We start from the raw sequence: 21,765 nt of genomic DNA, 5'->3' as shown, positions 1-21,765 counted from the left end.
ATTTAAGACGGTCTTCACACAGACTATTCTTTTGATTTCTCTGAGAATGAGTCTATTTTGTCTTTATAATTTTTTCCAGTAATCTTCTATTTCTTCTGTGGGTTTCTTTTTCCTATGTGAAAATGAGTAAAACAATTTCACCTGTACTGCTTTCAGTGATGAATACAGAAATGGGGTATATAAGATACTGTGATGAGAATTTAGTTCAGCCACTAGTTATCAGAGGAGTTCCTCATTACAGTTGAGTTTTCAATAATGCATTATAATACAATGGAAATGAGTTTACATTATTGTTTTATTTGGTAAAGTAATTTTTAAAATGTAACACTATTTAGCCTATTGTCTTGAAAAGGTTACTTTGCAGATAAGTTGTTAACCCCAAGTCTGTGGCCACACAGTTATACCAAAGTTTAGACCTTATTACTACACAATAGGTATACTTTTAATGCATGATATCAATTCAGTTGCTTTATAGATCAGATCTTTGTTGCAAATAAAACACTGAATTATTTGCATTTACTGTGCACAAGTGTTGTAAATAAAACTTGAAAATTACTTGTGCCAGGAGATTGCTTGTGTTTTTCTTGTTTTGATACTTTTTTTTTTTTTTGAGACCATGCATTGCACAGGTGAAATAGGGAAGAATGTAGGCATTGATTCTCATGCAAACCTTGCTCATAAATCATGCTCCAGGTGTCTTGGACATAAGGATGAACTGTTAATCACACCAGACTGGTACACATCTTCATAAGATCATCCTTCTCCTTTTTATGATTTGACAGAAGGCACCCCATGTTTAAATTTCATTGGGAGTTTGAGTTTATGAGCAGTTGAAGTTCTTAGATTGTTGTAAGCAAACCCACTCAACTGTATTTAACAGGATGAGATGGGGGAAAGAGCAGAAGGAAAACACAGAATTAAGCTTATTGTCTGCTGCATCTTGCACACTTGAAATGCTTATGAAGAGTTATAGGTGAATTCCAACAGCTCTGTGAAAACCCCATCCATTTGGGCAGAATTGAAAAGGCATGGAAACAGAAAATTGTGAGGTTTAGTGTTTAATGCGCTATGTTCCCTGGCCAATTCTGGGATTCTGATCTGAAGATCAAATGACAGTTCAGCCTGGTGAGAAACTTTCTTCTCTCAGCAGCATTATTTTGAAATAAAGGAAAAAAATACTGCATTGTATAGGGGAAGTTAGAGGTTTAGCTCATATTTGTCTATAAAACTTATTTTGACTCATTGTACTGCCCTAGTGGAAGTACAGATTTTTGCCTTTCTTGGTAGAAGTAGTTGAAGTTTACAGCCTTTCTGGAAGCTCTCGCTGTGGACTCCAGGGTTTTTAGATGTCAAAAGCTCAGAGCCTGTTGCTGAGGCAGTGGACTATCAGGAGTGAAACCTGAGCGTGTTTTCATTGCAAAAGTCCCTTTCTGAGTTGTTTGTCAGGCATCTATTGCCAGTGCTGGCGCTGTGCAGTCTGTCGCGTGGTGGCTGACCCCGGCTGGCAGCCAAGCCGCAACCTGGGGAGACAATCAGGAGGCCAGGAGTGAGAGCAGCTTGTGGGTGGAAAGACAGACAGGTTAATAAATGAAGGAAAAGTAAATGGTGCAAAAGAAAATCACTCGCCACCTCCTGCCAGCAGAACGATGCCCAGCCATGCAACCCTACCCCCCCGCCCCCAGTTTCCATTGCTGGGCACAGCACCAGGAGGTATAGGATGTCCCTTGGGTCAGTTGGGGTCTGCTGTCCCAGCTGTGTCCCCTCCCAGCCTCTTGCCAGCCTGCTCCCCAGGGGGGACGGTGTGAGAAGCAGAGAAGGCGTCGAGGCTGTCCAAGTTCCCCAGTAGCCGTAACACTGGTGGTGTGACCAACGCTGGTTTGGTCACCAGTCTAGAACACAGAACCATAGGGGCTGCTATGGAGAAAATGGACTCCAACCCAGCCAGACCCAATACGGTTGTTGTGAGAAATGAGGTGTGATTGTGGACGCTCATCTCGTTCTTCTCCAGGGCTGTGTTGTGCTGTACTTTAAGGAAAGGTAAAGGGGGGGAAAGAGAACAAAAGACATTGAAGAGAGCAAGGAACTGAGCTCAGGAGCTAGCTTTCCTCGTCCTATTGCTTGTTACTTGGGAGAAGAGGCTGACACCCACCTCACTACAACCTTCTCTCAGGTAGTTTTAGAGAGTGATAAGGTCTCCCCTCAGCCAGGTTGCCGTTGGCCTTGGCCACCTGGGCACACTGCTGGCTCATCTCCAGCCGGCTGTCGACCAGCATCCCCAGGTCCTGTTCCATCAGGCAGCTTTCCAGCCCCTCTTCCCCAAGCCTGTAGCGCTGCGTGGGGTTGCTGTGACCCAAGTGCAGGACCCGGCACTGAGCCTTGTTGAACCTCATCCAGTTGGCCTCGTCCCATCGATCCAGCCTGTCCAGATCCCTCTGTAGAGCCTTCCTACCCTCCAGCAGATCAACCCTCCCGCCCAACTTGGTGTCATCCGCAAACTTACCGAGGGTGCACTCGATCCCCTCATCCAGATCGTTGATAAAGATGTTAAACAGAACTGGCCCCAGTACTGAGCCCTGGGGAACACCACTTGTGACCGGCTGCCAGCTGGATTTAACTCCATTCACCACCACTCTCTGGACCTGGCCAGCCAGCCAGTTTTTTTACCCAGCAAAGAGTACACCCGTCCAAGCCACGAGCAGACAATTTCTCCAGGAGAATGCTCTGGCAAACACTGCCAAAGGCTTGACAACAGCCACAGTCTTTCCCTCGTCCACTAAGCGGGTCGTCTTGTCGCAGAAGGAGGTCAGGTTGGTCAAGCAGGACCTGCCTTTCATAAACCCATGCTGACTGGGCCTGATCACCTGGTTGCCCTGGACATGCCACGTGATGGCACCCAAGATGATCTGCTCCATAGCCCTCCCCGGCACCGAGGTCAGACTGACAGGTCTCTCGTTCCCCGGATCCTCCTTCCAGCCCTTCTTGTAGACGGGCGTCACATTTGCCAACCTCCAGTCAACTGGGACCTCCCCGGTTAGCCAGGACTGCTGATAAATGATGGAAAGTGGCTTGGTGAGCAGCCGCCAGCTCCCTCAGTACTCTTGGGTGGATCCCATCTGGTCCCACAGACCTGTGTGTGTCTAAGTGGTGTAGCAGGTCACTAACCATTTCCCCTTGGATTATGGGGGCTTCGTTCTGCTCCCCATCTCTGTCTTCCAGCTCAGGAGGCTGGGTACCCTGAGAACAATCGGTCTTACTATCAAAGACTGAGGCAAAGAAGGCATTAAGTACCTCAGCCTTTGTCACTATGTTTCCCCCCACATCCACTAAAGGATGGAGGTTCTGCTTAGCCCACCTTTTGTTGTTAATGTCTTTATAGAAACATTTTGTATTGTCTTTTACCACAGTAGCCAAATTAAGTTCTAGTCAGGCTTTGGCCCTTCTAATTTTCTCCCTGCATCGCCTCACGACATCTTTGTAGTCCTCCTGAGCTGCCTGCCCCTTCTTCCAAAGGTCATAAACTCTCTTTTTTTTTCCTGAGTTCCAGCCAAAACTCTCTGTTCAGCCAGGCTGGTCTTCTTCCCTGCCAGCTTGTCTTTCAGCACATGTGGATGGTCTGCTCCTGGGCCTTTAAGATTTCTTTCTTGAAGAATGTCCACCCTCCCTGGACTCCTTTGCCCTTTGGGACTGCCTCCCGAGGGACTCAGTCAGCCAGGCCCCTAAACAGTCCAAAGTGCCCTCCAGAAGTCCAAGGTGGCAGTTCTGGTGACCCCCATCCTTACATCTCCAAGAATCAAAAATTCTCTCATTTCCTGATTGCTATATCCAAGACATCCTCAAACCATCACATCACCCACAAGTCCTTCTCTGTTCACAAACAACTGGTCCAGAGGGGTGCCTTCCCTAGCTGGCTCCCTCACCAACTGTGTCAGGAATTTATCTTCTACACACTCCAGAACTTCCTAGACTGTTTGCTCTCCGCTGCGTGGTATTTCCAGCAGACATCTGGTAAGTTGAAGTCCCCTACGAGAGCAAGGGCTAGCAATCGTGAGACTTCTCCCAGCTGCTTATAGAATATTTCAACTGTCTTATCAACCTGGTTGGGTGGTCTGTAACAGGCTCCTACCATGATATCTGCCTTGTTCCCCCCCCCCCAATTCTTACCCATAAACACTTGACCCTTTCATCACCATCATCAAGCTCTAGACAGTCAAAACCCTCGCTAACATACAGGGCAGCTACCCCGCTGCCTGTCCTTCCCTGCCTTTCCCTTCTCAAGAGTCTATAGCCATCCATTGCAGCACTCCAGTTGTGCAAGTCATCCCACCATGTTTCCGTGATGGCAACTATATCAGTTTTCCAGCTGCACAATGGCTTCCAACTCCTCTTCTTCGTTGCTCATGCTGCACGCATTGGTGTAGATGCACTTCAGTTGGGCTGTTGATCCTGCCACCTTTTCTTGGGGAGAAGCCTTAATTCCTATGTGACTGTTCTCAGGTGCTTCCATGGTTTCTAACCGAACTATCCATATCATATAGATATTGTCTATTTGTAAAAATATACAGAGAGAGAGAAAGGAAATCAATCCATATCAACTGCAGTCCATGAAATTAAGATCAAAATAACCTCTGTTGAGTAGTAGCCCTCTCCCATTAAAAATTTCATGCACAATTTTTTACAAGGCAATATCAAGCCCTATAATAAATGACAGTATCATGTTTCATGGTCTTTAGAAGCCCATAAATTGACACGCTTGCATGTTTAATATGAGCATTATTACAGTTGCTTGCTTGCCCTCATCTTAAGCCTTTATTCTGTATGGAGCTGCTTTCCTACTATGTGATTTGGTCGGGTCCATCAGCACGTGAGTTCCACATTGTTCTGTAGAGGCTGTTCCAGTGCTCCCTCAGTGCTCTTGCCTGAGAATGACTTCATAAACCATGGCAAGATTACCTGCATGAAACTTTCCAAACCAGGGTGGTCCTGCAGGCTAGTCATTTCATCACTAAGAAATAGGACTTGAGGATTTTCAGTTTGCAAGTGCGAGAACTGCTCTGAACCTGCCAGTTGTGTGATTTGCCAGCAGTTCTTGCATTAGCTTCCAGCATTACTGCCTTAGCACTTCTCCTCCTGATCTCCCAGAGGAAGGCAGCGATGCCGTCTCTGGCTACCTGTTGTGGTTTAACCCCAGCTGGCAACTCAGCCCCACACAGCTGCTTGCTCACCCCCCATCCAGTGGGATGGGGGAGAGAATCGGAAGAGTGAAAATGAGAAAACTCGTGGGTTGAGATAAAGACACTTTAATAGGTAAAGCAAAAGCTGCGCACGCAAGCAAAGCAAACCAAGGAATTCATTCCCCACTTCCCATAGGCAGGCAGGTGTTCAGCCATCTCCAGGAAAGCAGGGCTCCATCACACGTAACGGTGACTTGGGAAGACAACATCATCAACACTGTTTTCAGCATAAATCCAAAACAGAGCACCATACTGGCTGCTATGAAGAAAATTAACTCCACCCCAGCCAAACCCAGCCCACTACCCTATCTTATTGACCCCTTAGGAAGGGGGAAATGGGAGAGGTGTAGTTGCATTGCTGGCCCTGGAGAGCTTGGAAACTAACTGCATCTTATTTCAGGTATTTCTGGATGCCTACTGCCTCCCTCGAAGGTAACTCACTTTCAATAACAGGAAACAGGACAGGCGTGTGGCAGTGGGCAAGTGCGTGGCAATAGCAGCATGGTGATTGCCCAGCAAAAACCAGTGTCCCCTGCTACTCCTGAGCTTCTAGCACCCGGTAAAACCAATGCAGCCACACAGACAGAGCTCCTGTTCAAGCATGCGACCGCCCAGGTTTCTGGCTGTGGGATGCGTGAAGGGATATTCCGAGAGGTGGAAAGTGATGGCGAGCAAGACTGCAGGAAGCGTGACCAGGTTGGTGAACTGCTCTGCTTGGTGGCTGAGCTGCAGGAGGAGGTGAGCCGACTGGGGAGGATTTGAGAGCCTCAGAGGGAGGTCGATGAATGGAGCCGTACTCTGCCATCTATGATGCACTGAAGCCGACGCAGCATGGCCACTACAGAGACAGGTCCTGGATCTGTTTTGTGCCAGGAGGAAAGCAGTGTCACAAGGGATAAGGAGGGGTGGAAGAAGTTTACAGCACAGAGCGGTAAGAGAAACCCCTCCTTACCCTCTAAGTTACCCTCCAAGATACTCTTACAGAACAGATAATTAATTACATGTGGGAGGCGCTGTTGAGGGACAAGAGGCCTTGCAGAGGGATCTAGATAGATTGGAGCATTGGGCTATGATTAATGGGATGAAATTTAACAAGTCGAAATGCTGGATTGTGCACCTAAGACGGAGTAATGCCAGGCACACGTATAAATTAGGAGAGGAATGGCTGGAGAGCGGCCCTGCAGAAAGGGATCTGGGCGTGCTTTCCAACAGCAGGCTCGACAGAATCCAGCAGTGTGACCCGGCAGCCAAGAAGACAAACCCTGTCCTGGGTTGCATGAAACGCAGCATAACCAGTTGGTCAAAAGAGGGAATTTTCCCGCTGTATTCAGCATTGGTGCAGCCTCACCCTGAGTACTGTCTGCAGTTCTGGGTCCCACAATTTAAGAAGGATGTTCAGGTCCTTGAATGCGTCCGGAGGAGGGCAACAAAGCTGGTGAAAGGGCTGGAAGGAATGTCCTCTGAGGAGCGGCTAAGGACTTTGGGCTTGTCTAGTTTGGAGAAAAGGAGACTGAGAGGCGACCTCATTGTTCCCTACAGCTTCCTGAGGAGGGGACGTGGCGAGGGAGGTGCTGAGCTCTTCTCCCTGGGATCCAGTGACAGGACGCGTGGGAATGGTTCAAAGCTGTGCCAGGGGAGGTTTAGACAGGACTGTTTAGAATTTATACAGTATACACCAGTATAAGTGTATACTATACAGTGTACACAGTATAAGTGGCTTAAATGGAAACATTTTTTTAAATGAGAGGGTGGTCAAACACTGGAACAGGCTTCCTAGAGAGGTGGTCAGTACCCCAAGCCTGTCAGTGTTCAAGAGGCATTTGGACAATGCCCCTAATAACATGCTTTAACTTTTGGTCAGCCCTGAATTGGTCAGGCAGTTGGACTAGATGATTGTTGTAGGTCCCTTCCAACTGAAATTATTCTATTCTATTCTATTCTATTCTATTCTATTCTATTCTATTCTATTCTATTCTATTTCTTTGAATACCAGGCGCCTTTGGTAAGCAAACAGTTTTAACCTGTTGTAAACACCAAGTGGTCAGTCTTGGCACTGGGGTAGCCCCAGCTTTCAGAAATGGGAAAGTCTTATTTCTGTCGTGCTAGTGGCTCCCTCAGCCATATGTCAGCAGACTGGGCGGTTGGGCAAGCTCTTACGCAGATCTGTGAGGGTCTTCTCCCTCACCAGAGCTCTGAGAGCTTTCTCTGCCCTTGTTGTAGGCCAGTCTCTACTATTGTCTTCTGCTTATTGTTTTGGTTATTTTTAGTGCCTGCAAACACGTTTCTGCAACTGCTATTAGCGAGGATCCTATATTTTTACATCCCTTAAGGCTTCTGCAAGTGATTTTGTTATCATTTCCTCAATTTTGCTATCCATTTCTCTTTGTGGTTCTTTTTGTCATCTGTCTACATCAGTCTAAAGAGTCACTTATGTATTTCAAAACCTGAGCAACTTTTAACTTATCTCTTTGATAATTTCCTGGGTAAATTATGCAATGTTACACTGAATGTCGTATTAAGCATGAATACTTGGGGTGCTATCAGAATTATTGGTATGAGGGTTAGCACATTAGAGAAAGGACATTACTTCAAGACTTCAGGTAAACTACCCAGCTTTAAGATAAACACAACAGAATCCTGATTTTGATAAAGAAACTAAAGCAACTTGCTGTAAGTTTTCATTTAGAAGAGGAAAAAAAAGAAAATGTAATGTGCATCAGTCCCATTTCAATCTAACTGAAAACCAAACCTGTAGATGACAGATTAAGGAGAGTAAAGACTCTTGCTCTATTTTAAATTATATTCTTTGCTCACAGGGGTGGCAAAATACATGCATTGTTACCAGTGGGACCTCCCCTAGCACATGGCGCAGTAGGAAGTACTTTTCTGCTTTCAGTTACTTTGTGTTTCACAGGAGGCAAAAGAGATTTTGCACAACATCCGAGGGAAACCTGAACTTTTAAAAACAGTATATCAGTGACTCCTTGTTCCTCTAAAAATCAAATTACAGTTCTGAAGTTCTGGACTGCTGAGCTCCCCTGCATTTACCCCCCACCTTTCAAAGGGAAATATTGCTGTATTTTGCTTCCTGCATTTCTTAGGTTAAAAAAAAAAAAGCAAAAAAGCGCTCTGCATTTCTATTAGCGTTCAGCTAAAGAGGCAGTTTCGCTCTGCATGGAATTGAAACTCGTGCTCTTGGCTGGGTGACAGCGAGTGCCTAATAAAAAAAAAATTAAAATCAGCCTTAGTCCGAAAGAAAAGGCAAAGCGCCAGTGCAGCTATTAAAATTTCCAAAGTTTGTAGGTATAGATTGCAAGGGAGATCTCCAAAGACACTGAGCACCTGTCAAAAATTACAGGGTTTGGTGACTCGACACTGTGCTTTAGAAAACCTACTTACTTACAACCAAAGCGAGTGGGCATTAAGCATCTCATGTTTGAATGATGTTCCAGTGTCATATACCAGGGACATGGTTAGGTGCTTGAAGAAATCAACTTTCACAATCCAACTTGTGCCAAGTCATTCTCTTAGGTACTATTTCACAACTAATAAAGCACGTTTGCTTTATAATAAGGTGAATAACTATAAATGCATGGAAGCTAACTTTCCGTTCTGGTGACATACAATCTGTGAAATATTTGGAGTGGAATAACTCGTGTAGGGTGTTTGCAAGGAAGGTTTTCCTCCTACCATAAATGCTTTGAATGGCACTGCAGAATGCAGCAGGATTTCAGTGAGATGTCTGCATTTATTATAATAACCCCCAATGAAAAACCTCACTGCATCTCATATGAAAAGAAAAATTCAGTTACCAGTAAATAGCAGAGGGATCATACTTTATTACAGTACTTTTAGTAATCAGGCACAAAGGTGACTAATATAGTCCTAGAAACTTCTAAGTAAGGAACTCTCAAACAGGCACCATGTTCCATGAAATGCTGGATTGTCACCAGCTTAAGTCTGGCCATGTCATCTTTATCCCTTCTGCAGTCTCGCACACAGTTTTTACTTTTTGTATGCTGTTTCCTATGCCCTTACCGCTCTCCTTTTTTTCCTGGTTTAATTTGGTTCCCTTCCCCAAAGTCCCATTCACTTAATAGACATTTCTTCCACAAAGTATTCAGCTTGAGATTTGTCCCAGTTCTTGAAGGTATTTGCAGCAGAAATGAACCCCCCAAAATAATAATAACACAAATTACTAAACTTCAACATATAAAATATTGTTAATGTCAATTAACAATTTCTGTCTGTTCATGCAGCTTACACTAAAAAAGGGGGGGGCAGAGAGAAGGAACGTGAGCTTCTGCAAATCTTAGTTGTCTGAAGTGAATGTTACCCGTACGTAACACATTTCCCTCGTAGCTGATTGATCTTACGCTCTGTCACCAAGTATTTTGCAACTGCCCTCCTTTGGGGTTCCCCGTGGCTTGGATGTTTATCTTCTTGGAGTAGGTCTTATTATAGTTCTTTATGGTTTGACACTGTCGCTAGGTAAAATGCACAGTTTGAAATTAAAACCATGTTCAAAAGTAGCAAAGAAGAAAGCAAATTGCAGCATATGAGACAAAAAGGAAAACAAAAAAAACTTTTGTCACAACTGTGCATAGAAGTATAAGTAATGTGAGGCATTTGTTTAAAAGGGAAAAAATAAGACTAGTCAGTTATTTTTATGGGGTGTGGAGGAGTAAATGAGGTACTGTTTTTTTAATTTTAAGTACAAATGTTTGAGGATGTGGGTTGCAGCACTTGTTTCACATTTAATTATTTCTCAAGTCGCAGTCCAGCTGAAGAGTCGTGAGAGAGTAGTGATTACTGCTGTTGTCCTGAGTGAGTTATGTCATGTTCTACTCTCCTCTGCACCTGAGCTGAACCAGTGGGGACCTCTTTTCTTCTGTTTTCTTCTGCTCTGACTTACAGTCTCCTCCAACAACAAATCTGCCAGACCTGGAAGCACACAGAAAATGGTATGTTAAAATTTCCTTTTAAATTTGCTCTTAGACCTTTTTTGACTGGAACTGTTGTAGAAGACTTTCAAGAACATAATCTCCTTTTCTGCATTCTAAATGTTCAAATTTACTATTGTGGTTAGAAGCTGCAATACATGATGACAGGAAAGGAAAGCATTTATTTGCGCTAATACTAACTGGCTAGCATTTATTTGTACTGGTGCGCTACAGAGAGTATAATAATGTCTTTTCTAATTGCTATAACTTCCGAGGTGTTCTTTTTCTCTAGCCTTCCCCCTGTCACCTCTTAAAATGCATATGGAACCCCTACAGAAAAACTTCCTTCAGAAACACCTAGCTGTTTTGTTGCTGAATATTTGAAGAATACCCTAAATCGTTATGGGTTTGTGCACATGCTAGTTAATATCAGCAGATTAGTGCTTTTTGAACTTCTTATAAAGCCGAGTGTAGATGACAGAGAAAAGAGCAGTTCACATGCATGCCTCTAGCTGTACTTTTAAACTAGCTTCTCATTGCAAAGACGTTGCACAAGTCAGCGTTGCTTTTTTCTTCTCATTAAAACAATCTTTTTTATTTGTTCTGGTGCTATAATAGGCACAAGGTGTTACACATGCAGATAGTTGGACACAGCACCAGAGTGTAACAGTTTACAGTAAAAATAGCTAATGCATTAAAAGGGTATTGGGAAACAGGATATACAAAGATGGTAGGAGCTAGGCTGGCTCTGCAAGAGCACTTAGGTTCCTAAAAATACTGCAATACATGAAAGTTGAAAATCTGAGCGTGGCGAACATTTCAAAAGGCATTTTTGACTTCTTAAGAAACCTACAAACCTATTCATGAAGGCTTTTAAGGCCCAGGTTCATTGCACCTAATTTTAGGCACCAAAACCTGCACCGTTAGTCTCCGTTCAATGCGTGGTCGGGCAGAGCTCCCTCCGTGTTCAGAGCCCAGCAGCGCCGGCGGAGGGGCCGCTCTCCTCTCCCGCTCTCTCTCGAACATCAGTGCAGCCCACGTTGATGGCAATCAATTGAGGAACTTGGATAAGTGCCTAAAATTAGGTGTCTGAGTGCAGTGGCGAAGAATGAGTTTGTGTGGAAAGTTTGTGGCAATCTAGACTGCAATCTCACCTTGCCCAAGCCCTGCTCTATTGCTTGGACAGAAGGTTTTAATTCAGTTTAGCAAATCTTTAAAGGGTGATTCTAATTAACTGTTCCTCAAGAGCAGCAAATCTGTGGTTTGACTCCCAGTTAGAAGCAGAGGTTTTCCTTCCTTCTTTTAAAGGAAGACAAGCTGCTGGAGTTTGATCCGCGGCGGTTGTCAGTATTTCCCTCGGTGGCTGCAGGTACCGTGTCCGTGGCTGGCGAGGGTCGGCACTTCATGGTCTGCTGTGGCGTGCATCAACAGATGAAGATAAATGGCATCCATGTGATGGACGGACATGTCCTGCAGTGCAGAGAGTCCCTGCGGTTTCCCTGCCACCCCCGTGCTGTGCTCCACGGGCACCTGCCTTGGCTAACGGTGCTGGCCCCTGGGGTACGCTGGTCTGGCAGAGCAGGAGATAGAGGTAGGCAGGAACGGGGGGACCATGGGCCATTCGGTTAGGATAGGCGCTCTTTGGTTTTTCATTAGTCTAATAAAGTCTTTTACATGCATAATGTAGTGTGTCCCTTGGAAAAGAAGGCAGGCAAAATATTTACAAGAACATATCCAGATTTTTCTTCTGCAATGTCCCTTTTCATTCAAAGAAAGACCTTCAGTTTTCCATGTAATTAACATCAATGGTAGAGTCCTTCCTTCTCCCGCCCACATCCCTGCCCATATTAGTAGAGGAAGAAAAGTTCTGAAAAAAGAGCTAGGATGGTGGGAGGAAATGAATGCATTTTTTCGTCTCCAAATTAGCTCCCAGCTTACTCTGATTATTCCTATTCATAATTTTCATCCAAGTGCTTGTCTACATCAAGAAATCAGAAAAGTTACTCATCTTCTAAAGTTGATTGGTTAGACTGTACTGAAGACACTGGTGAACTGTCTTACCCAGTGGCCTCCATGTGGGTGAGTTTCCAACGTGAATTGCTATAAACCAAATGAAGATTGTTTTGATTCTTAACAAATGACTTCACAAGAGTTGAACATAATGAAATGTGAATTCACAGACATAGCCTGGTTAGTCCAGGTTAGTTTTCCCTGAGTAATTGTATGAATGATAGTCATGGCTACCAGCCACGATATTTAGCTACATTGCCTTTTTTCTGAGGATCTGCTGAAAATAAGAAAGCACCATAGCACCTCCTGACAATGGGAAAGGAAATTGTGGTAGAGGAAAGGCTGTGGTGGTGTACAGTACCAGGTTACCGATACAAAATCTCATGTGACAATACACTGAATTCAACATCTGCAGTGGACTTTGCATTTTTTCCTTCCATACTGAAGTTTGTATTCAAATGCTGACTGAATGAATCCCCAAAGTGACTCCATTTGCCTGTTGAATCTAGATAGCAGAAGTGCAGTGCTGTGTGAGACTTGATCTGCCTTCTCTCCCATCTGCTGCCCTGCCAGTCACTAGAGCACTCCTCCAGATACACAGATGCATAGCTAGATTTAGCATAGTTATCTAAGGTAACACAGAAACACAAAGTTATACAGGGGACACGGTGGTCTAAGTAAACAGAGCATACAACAGAAAGCCTTAATTAACCTCCAAGTCTGTGTCACCTGCAAGGCATGTCTTTGGCAACACTCCACAGGGTTTTCACATAGTGTATGAGCAGGTGTTTATATGTTCTTGTGTCCCAGCTAAAGCAAAAAAACATTTCCGAGTAGCTTGAACACTTTACCTAATCATCTGATTTTCAGCTGCTTCACTGGGTATTGACATTTAGTCAATATTATTCCATGCATAACTAATCCTGGTTGTTTAAGAGCATTCTGTGTGCCATGCATCTCCAAGCCTTCAACACTGAGTTTTCCAGGGGGAAATTATGATGTTGATTATTGTGGGTTTTATTGTCCTTAAATCTCTTGACCAGCACCAGGCACAGGCAGTTAAGAAGCTGTGCAAGGCAGGAAAATGGTCATGGTCCCTCTGCCTGTGGTAGGCAAGCCAAGGTTGGCAGCTCGCTTGCCTGGCTGGCTGCCTCTGGCCAGAGGGACAGGGTTTCTTTGACATTGACTGCTGCTGAGGAAGTAACTAATAAGTTGTGAAATATTAAAAGCTTATTACTCTTCCCATAATGCACACAAATCTATGAAGTAGCCAAGACCACAAGGACCTGACAGACAGAGAGTGTGTTTTGGAAGGTTCTTTAAATGCTTGTAGGATTTTGGCCACAATTGTTTACTGTTTATTATTCTTTTTATGGGACATGCTCAATCTTAAATCTGTCTTTAATTTTCATTTTTACACTTCGCATTGATACAGTGCCCTCTTGGCCCCCTGTCCTTATGTGACAGTGAAAATGCAAGCTGGTATTAAACCATCTGGAAGTACAGCCATTAACTGGCTTAGGTCAACCATATATCCATTCTGACACTTACTAGACACGCTCATGTAGGCATGAATGACATGGTAAGCTGGAACCTGGGCAGAATCAATCAAGACTACAAAGCTCTGGGGGTGTGATTCAGAGGGATTGGTGCTCAGGTTATCTTTTCCTCTATTTTACGAGTTAGTGGAAAAAGTGCAGGCAGGAACAGACGCATGATGCAAACCAACACTTGGCTTCATGGCTGGACATTCTTCAAGAAGGAAATCTTAAAGGCCCAGGAGCAGACCATCCACATGTGCTGAAAGACGAGCTGGCGGGGAAGAAGACCAGCCTGGCTGAACAGAGAGTTTTGGCTGGAACTCAGGAAAAAAAAGAGAGTTTATGACCTTTGGAAGAAGGGGCAGGCAGCTCAGGAGGACTACAAAGATGTCGTGAGGCGATGCAGGGAGAAAATTAGAAGGGCCAAAGCCTGACTAGAACTTAATTTGGCTACTGTGGTAAAAGACAATACAAAATGTTTCTATAAAGACATTAACAACAAAAGGTGGGCTAAGCAGAACCTCCATCCTTTAGTGGATGTGGGGGGAAACATAGTGACAAAGGCTGAGGTACTTAATGCCTTCTTTGCCTCAGTCTTTGATAGTAAGACCGATTGTTCTCAGGGTACCCAGCCTCCTGAGCTGGAAGACAGAGATGGGGAGCAGAACGAAGCCCCCATAATCCAAGGGGAAATGGTTAGTGACCTGCTACACCACTTAGACACACACAGGTCTGTGGGACCAGATGGGATCCACCCAAGAGTACTGAGGGAGCTGGCGGCTGCTCACCAAGCCACTTTCCATCATTTATCAGCAGTCCTGGCTAACCGGGGAGGTCCCAGTTGACTGGAGGTTGGCAAATGTGACGCCCGTCTACAAGAAGGGCTGGAAGGAGGATCCGGGGAACGAGAGACCTGTCAGTCTGACCTCGGTGCCGGGGAGGGCTATGGAGCAGATCATCTTGGGTGCCATCACGTGGCATGTCCAGGGCAACCAGGGGATCAGGCCCAGTCAGCATCGGTTTATGAAAGGCAGGTCCTGCTTGACCAACCTGATCTCCTTCTGTGACAAGACGACCCGCTTAGTGGACGAGGGAAAGACTGTGGCTGTTGTCAAGCCTTTGGCAGTGTTTGCCAGAGCATTCTCCTGGAGAAATTGTCTGCTCGTGGCTTGGACGGGTGTACTCTTTGCTGGGTAAAAAAACTGGCTGGCTGGCCGGGTCCAGAGAGTGGTGGTGGATGGAGTTAAATCCAGTTGGTGGTGGGTCACAAGTGGTGTTCCCCAGGGCTCAGTACTGGGGCCAGTTCTGTTTAATATCTTTATCAACGATCTGGACGAGGGGATCGAATGCACCCTCAGTAAGTTTGCAGATGACACCAAGTTGGGTGGGAGGGTTGATCTGCTGGAGGGTAGGAAGGCTCTACAGAGGGATCTGGACAGGCTGGATCGATGGGCCAACTGGATGAGGTTCAACAAGGCTCAGTGTTGGGTCCTGCACTTGGGTCACAACAACCCCATGCAGCGCTACAGGCTTGGGGAAGAGGGGCTGGAAAGCTGCCTGATGGAACAGGACCTGGGGCTGTTGGCTGACAGCCGGCTAATTATGAGCCAGCAGTGTGCCCAGGTGGCAACGAAGACCAAGAGCATCCTGGCTTGTATCAGAAATAGCGTGGCCAGCAGGACTAGGGAAGGGATCCTCCCCCTGTACTGGGGGGGGATGCACCTCGAATACTGTGTTCAGTTTTGGGCTCCTCACTACAAGAAAGACATGGAGGTGCTGGAGCGTGTCCAGAGAAGGGCAACCAAGCTGGTGAAGGCTCTAGAGTGCAAGTCTTATGACGAGCAGCTGAGGGAACCAGGGTTGTTTCACCTGGAGAAAAGGAGGCTCAGGGGAGAGCTTCTCACTCCCTACAACTCCTCTGAAAGGAGGTTGTAGCGAGGTGGGTGTGAATCTCTTCTCCCATGTAACAAGCGGTAGGACAAGAGGAAATGCCCTCAGGTTGTGCCAGGGCAGGTTGAGATGTTAGGAACAATTTCTTCACCGAAAGGGTTGTCAAGCATTGGAACAGGCTGCCCAGGAAAGTGGTGGAGTCACCATCCCCGGAAGTATTTAAAAGATGTGTAGATACAGCACTTACGGACATGATTTAGTGGTGGACTTGGCATTGTTAGGTTAATGGTTGGATGTGATGATCTTAAGAGTCTTTTCCAACCTAAATAATTCTATGATTATATTCTATGATTCTAAGAATCCTTATGAAAATGTGAAATTCAAATTAGGCACTGACATGTTAGTGTGGTTTTGAAAATTCACACTAGCTTTTAAGTGACTATAGATTTTTCTCTGTTTCATATGCTTCAAAAAATTAACTTTGCTCATTTACGCTATTATACAATGGCAATCTGCTGGATGTTTAACACCACTTGTTTCCCCTTAAAAAAGAAAATTCACAAAACATAGCCTTTATTCACCTGCTTTGTCATTTTTTCAGTAGTTTTTCTTTTTTATGATTCATTATAGAGAGTGATATTTATTTTAACAGTACAATAATAGCGATAAGAAAGTAAAGCAAGCATTTGAGGAAATGCCAACCTATGCCTTCCCCAAACTTATCATCCTACCTGCACATCCACTTCTAGCTGTTGTGAGAGACAGGACTCCAGGTTAGCTGTGTATTTGTGCTGACCCATTACATGCTTGATCTGATATCCTGTGACATGTTCCCATTGCATTTAAATTAATAACTCCCTATTTCCTTATATTTAGGTACCTTGTGCAAGGATGTCAAATGCATTGCCGTTTGTCTTGCTCTTCCTATTTCCGATACTGCTGTCAGGAGCTTGGTTTCCCAAAAGTTTACCCTGTGATGTTAAAGCCTTTGAAGGTACTGTGACAGTGGACTGCACCGATCGGCGTCTCATGGAAGTCCCCAGAGGGATCCCTGCAAACGCTACTAACCTTACCCTGAATATTAACCATATCCGCCATATCACTCCAACATCCTTTGCTCATCTTGAAAACCTCGTGGAGATTGACTTCAGATGCAACTGTGTGCCTGTCAGAATGGGGCCCAAAGATCGTGTGTGCACCAGGAGACTGGAGATTGAGAATGGCAGTTTTGCTGCCCTGACAAGATTGAAGTCATTGTATTTGGATGCAAACCAGCTGTTGGAAATACCCCAGGGTCTTCCTAGTACTTTAAGTCTGCTGAGCCTGGAAGCGAACAGTATCTTTTCTATCCAAAAAGCCAATTTGTCAGAGCTAGGAAACGTAGAAGTATTGTATCTGGGACAGAACTGTTACTACCGCAATCCATGCAATGTTTCATTTGAAATTGAAAAAACAGCCTTTCTGGAGCTGAAAAAATTAACAATACTGTCCCTGAAGTCTAACAACTTAACTCATATCCCACCCAATTTGTCATCTACTTTAAAGGAATTGTATATTTACAATAACATGATTCAAGTGATTGAGGAACATGATTTAAGTGCCCTTCACAACCTAGAAATTCTTGATCTAAGTGGTAATTGCCCACGTTGCTACAATGCCCCATATCCTTGTATTCCCTGCCCCAAAAGCACAATTGAGATACATTCAAAGGCTTTTTATGCCTTGAAAAATTTAAGAACTTTGCGACTTCACAGTAACTCTCTTCATAACATACCCAGCAGCTGGTTTAAAAACACCAGGAATCTCAAAGTGCTCGACCTCTCCCAAAATTTCCTCGTAAAGGAGATTGGAGATGCTCAATTTTTGAAGTTTATCCCCAGCCTTGTAGAGCTTGATCTGTCCTTTAATTTTGAACTGAAGATGTATTCACCATCCTTGAATCTGTCTAAGACATTTTCCTTCCTCTCTAACTTGGAAACCCTCAGGCTCAGGGGTTATGTCTTCAAAGAACTGAGAGAAGGAAACCTAGATCCATTGCTCAGTCTTAGAAATCTAACAGTGTTAGATCTTGGGACTAATTTTATTAAAGTTGCTGACCTGAGAGTGTTCGAGGAATTCCCAGCTCTTAAACTCATAGACCTCTCAATGAATAAAATTTCTCCTTCTTCAGGTGAAAGCAACTTTTATGGATTTTGCTCTAATCCTAGGATTTCAGTAGAGCAATACAATAGGCAAGTATTACAAGAGATGCATTATTTCAGGTACGATGAGTACGGGCGAAGTTGCAGGTCCAAAGACAAAGAGGCTGCTTCCTACCAATCTTCAGTTAAGGAAGAGTGCCTGAAATACGGAGAAACTCTGGATTTAAGCAGAAACAACATATTTTTTATTAACCCCTCAGATTTCCATGGTCTTAGTTTCCTCAGATGCCTCAACTTGTCAGGTAATGCAATAAGTCAAACTTTAAATGGAAGTGAATTCAACCATTTGACTGGATTGAAATACCTGGATTTTTCTAACAACAGGATTGACTTGCTATACTCAACTGCTTTCAAAGAGCTAAAACTTTTAGAAATTCTAGACCTGAGCAATAACAAACATTATTTTCTGGCAGAAGGTGTTACTCAAGTCCTTAGTTTTATTAAAAACTTGGCCCATCTGAAGAAGCTGATGATGAATGAGAATGAGATTTCTACCTCTATTGACACAGGAATTGAAAGTCAATCTCTTCAAATTTTAGAATTCAGAGGAAATCATTTACATGTTTTATGGATGGATGGGAATGCTAGATACTTGTCATTCTTCAAGAATCTGACCAGCCTGGAACAACTAGATATTTCCTTCAACTCACTCGGTTTTTTGCCTCATGGTGTTTTTGAAGCTATGCCTCCAGAACTCAAGATCCTCAACTTAACCAATAACCAGATGAAGAGTTTCAACTGGGGAAGGCTCCACTATCTGAAGAAACTAGTAACTCTGGACCTCAGCAATAACCTTCTGGCTACTGTTCCCCGAGAGCTGTCCAATTGCTCTTCATCCCTCCAAGAACTGATGCTCCGAAACAATCGCATTCAACGGCTAACCAAACATTTTCTCAGAGGTGCTTTTAAATTGAAATACTTGGACCTCAGCTCTAACAAGATCCAAATAATTAAGAAATCTAGCTTCCCTGAAAGTGTCATTAACAACCTGAGGATGCTGCTTTTGCATGGTAATCCTTTCAAGTGCAACTGTGATGCCGTGTGGTTTGTTTGGTGGATCAATCAGACTCAAGTGACTATTCCTCTTCTGGCCACAGATGTGACCTGTGCTGGCCCAGGGGCACATAAAGGAAAGAGCGTGGTTTACTTGGATCTGTATACCTGTGAGCTGGACACCTCGTATTTGATCCTGTATGCTCTGTCAGCTTCAGCTGTCCTAGGCTGTATGGTGTTCACAGTGACGAGCCATCTCTATTTCTGGGACGTGTGGTATAGTTACCATTACTGCACTGCCAAGTTGAAGGGCTATCGGCGTTTATCTTTGCCAGATGCTTGCTACGATGCTTTCATTGCCTATGACAACGAAGATCCAGCTGTGAATGACTGGGTGCTGACAGAACTGGTTGAAAGGCTGGAAGATCAAAAAGCCAGACAGTTCAACTTATGCCTGCAAGAAAGGGACTGGCTCCCAGGACAGCCAGTCTTTGACAACCTTTCCCAGAGCATTCAGCTGAGCAAGAAGACCATATTTGTGCTGACCAACAAGTATATTAAAAGTGGCAGCTTCAAGACAACATTTTACATGGCCCACCAGCGGCTTCTAGACGAAAAAATGGATGTCATTGTCTTGATATTTCTTGAGAAGGTTTTGCAGAAGTCCCGGTATGTCCAGCTGAGGAAGAGGCTGTGCAGAAGTTCTGTTCTGGAATGGCCAACTAACCCTCGATCTCAGCCCTACTTCTGGCAGTGCCTGAAAAATGCAATAGCTACGAGCAATACGCTGACTTATAACAAGCTTCTCCAAGAAACTGTTTAGCTCTACCCTTCCCTATAAATATTGTTATGATGCATGGTGAGCAAAAGATCCTAAACTTCATTTATAGAAACTGTTGAAGTGTGGAGGACAAATGTAATTGTGATATTATACCCCAAAACAAAATGTACAATTAGTCCCAAAGCTGATAGTTCACTTGTTTTGCTATGACAAGATTGCACAGAAACTGTTGCCAGCACGGATGTTTAGCCGACATGCACCTTGCTTGGCACTGATTGCTGCACAGCAAGAGAAGATGCACTACCCACTGGAAGTCCCTGGTTTAGAACAGAATCACCACTTCCAGCTTTCAGTTCACTGGAGGCCTCCAGCATCTCCTGTGGTTGGGTCAAGTGTGGGTGAGACACTTGCTCAGCTTGCTCTAGTACACAGACTGCCGGGAGGAGTTTGGCCGTGCCTAAAGTTGCTGCTGTTCAGATCACTGTTGGAGTAAATGTGATTTTAATAGAAAATGAAAGTTTCTGTGTTTGGTGTATTTATGAAAAACAAGAAAAGCGTTTGGTGACAGATTCATCTCAGAAAATCCCCTAAGCAAAGCTCACGCTTTGATTTTAGGAGTCAGGAAAATGTAAGAATAATTATCTTTAATCTCAGGCTTACAGCTGCTGAGCCTACCACTTCTGTCCAAGTGGGCAACAGCCCTAGTCGGTGGGGAAAGAAAGTTCTGGTGGGACTGCTGCTGTCAGGGGCTTGGGAGCTCTCCCGCTGTTGCATTGTCAAAAAGCTCATAAATCTGAAGACACTTTGAAGAATGTGTATGGGCTAAAGCGGGAAGGTATGTGAGAAACAAATTCAGAAGGGCTTGCAGGCTGTGGGTCAGAAGGAGTTACAAGGTAAAGGGAGTCCCCGTGCACGGAGCTGCCGCGTGGGAGCGAGGAGGGGGAGCAGGACGGCAGGTAGGCTGAGGCAGAGGCACAAAGCAGATGGAGAAAATCAAGGAAAACAAAGAGGAAGTGGGAAGAGACAAAGAAAGGAAGGTAAAAAGAAAAAAGAGAAAGTGGAAGAGGTGGAAGGAATGGAGAAACAGACAGCTAAACTAGGGCATGATGGAAGTTAAGAAGCGTTTACTGCTAACTTCCAAGTAAGCTCTTCACTCTGCCTCCTTGGCTGCTGGCTGGGCTGGCTCCTCCCTGAGGACTCAGGGTTCCTCGCCAGTGCTGTGCCATCGGCTTTAGGAGCTCGGTTCCCCGCGTCCGCCCAGGTCCTGTGTTACAGCCCCTTGTGTGTGAACGGGGACGGTGTTAGCAGGTCCAGCCAAGGCTGGGGCATGAGGACGCGCTGAAGTGACCGACTCGCCTCCGCCTGCCCAGACGTTCTCCAGAACAAAAGACAGTCACTCAAAGTGCGAAACGCATAAGACCAAGTTGTACAAGAAAAGCATCCAGCCCACGCTTTCTTTAGTCACGCTGTGGAGCTCCAGAGCAGCCTCAAGCCCTCCTTCACCTCCTTGCTCCCCAGGCAGGTCCCTCTCCCACAGCAGCTGCTGGGGCACCACTAAAAACCTGAGCTGGGAACGGGTCTGACTTTAGAGACGTCCCGAAAAAGGGAAGAAACACTGCTCGGAAACATAAACACTTGGGCCCGTTCCCCTCTTCGGTTCACAGCACAGCCTCATCAAACATGTGACAGTATTTCAGCTGAAGCTTTTTGCAACGGCAGCCTAAACCTCTGTGCGTGGCATGGGCCGGGTCTCTGCTCGCTGTGATGATCTCTGTTTTGGGAGAAGCAGCGCGCTTGACGACGCTCCGGTCCGCAGCGTAATCCAGGCAGCTTCTCCCCTCTCTCTCAAAGCCCTTTTTCTTTTCTGGCAATGAGTCTCGGTGACAGCTCGCTCTGACAAGGAGCCGACACTCCTCACTGCTTTGAACCTGCTTATTTCAGCTGCCTCCTGTGTTTCCTCACCTCCCTGTTCTGCCTGGTCCTTTCTTTAAATAGCCTCTTTTTGATTTAATTGTAGGCAACCAGACAGACAAGAATACAAACTCAAACAAGAAAACCAAGCTTCGTATAATAATATTACAGATAACAAGGTTTTTTTCCCTCCCAATTTGTCACAGCATTTTTATTGATTAAAAACAGAAGTAGGAAAAATAGGAAGCCCTCATTGAAAAAATT

General features: G+C 44.9%; 1 protein-coding gene across 1 annotated transcript; it reads left to right on the top strand.

The window, feature by feature from the left end:
• Window positions 1-9,523: 9,523 nt before the first annotated feature.
• TLR7 (toll like receptor 7) lies at window positions 9,524-20,107 on the top strand. The gene is made up of 2 exons (XM_052773544.1): window positions 9,524-10,195; window positions 16,492-20,107. Exons 1-2 carry the CDS (start codon window positions 10,193-10,195, stop codon window positions 19,630-19,632), a joined length of 3,144 nt encoding a protein of 1,047 aa, XP_052629504.1. The 5' UTR covers window positions 9,524-10,192; the 3' UTR covers window positions 19,633-20,107.
• The last annotated feature ends 1,658 nt before the right edge of the window (window positions 20,108-21,765 follow it).

The sequence above is a fragment of the Harpia harpyja genome, chromosome 22, assembly GCF_026419915.1.
Source record: "Harpia harpyja isolate bHarHar1 chromosome 22, bHarHar1 primary haplotype, whole genome shotgun sequence".
Lineage (NCBI taxonomy): Eukaryota > Metazoa > Chordata > Aves > Accipitriformes > Accipitridae > Harpia > Harpia harpyja.
Note: the sequence above shows the minus strand (reverse complement) of the source record. Positions and strands in the feature narration are given on the sequence as shown.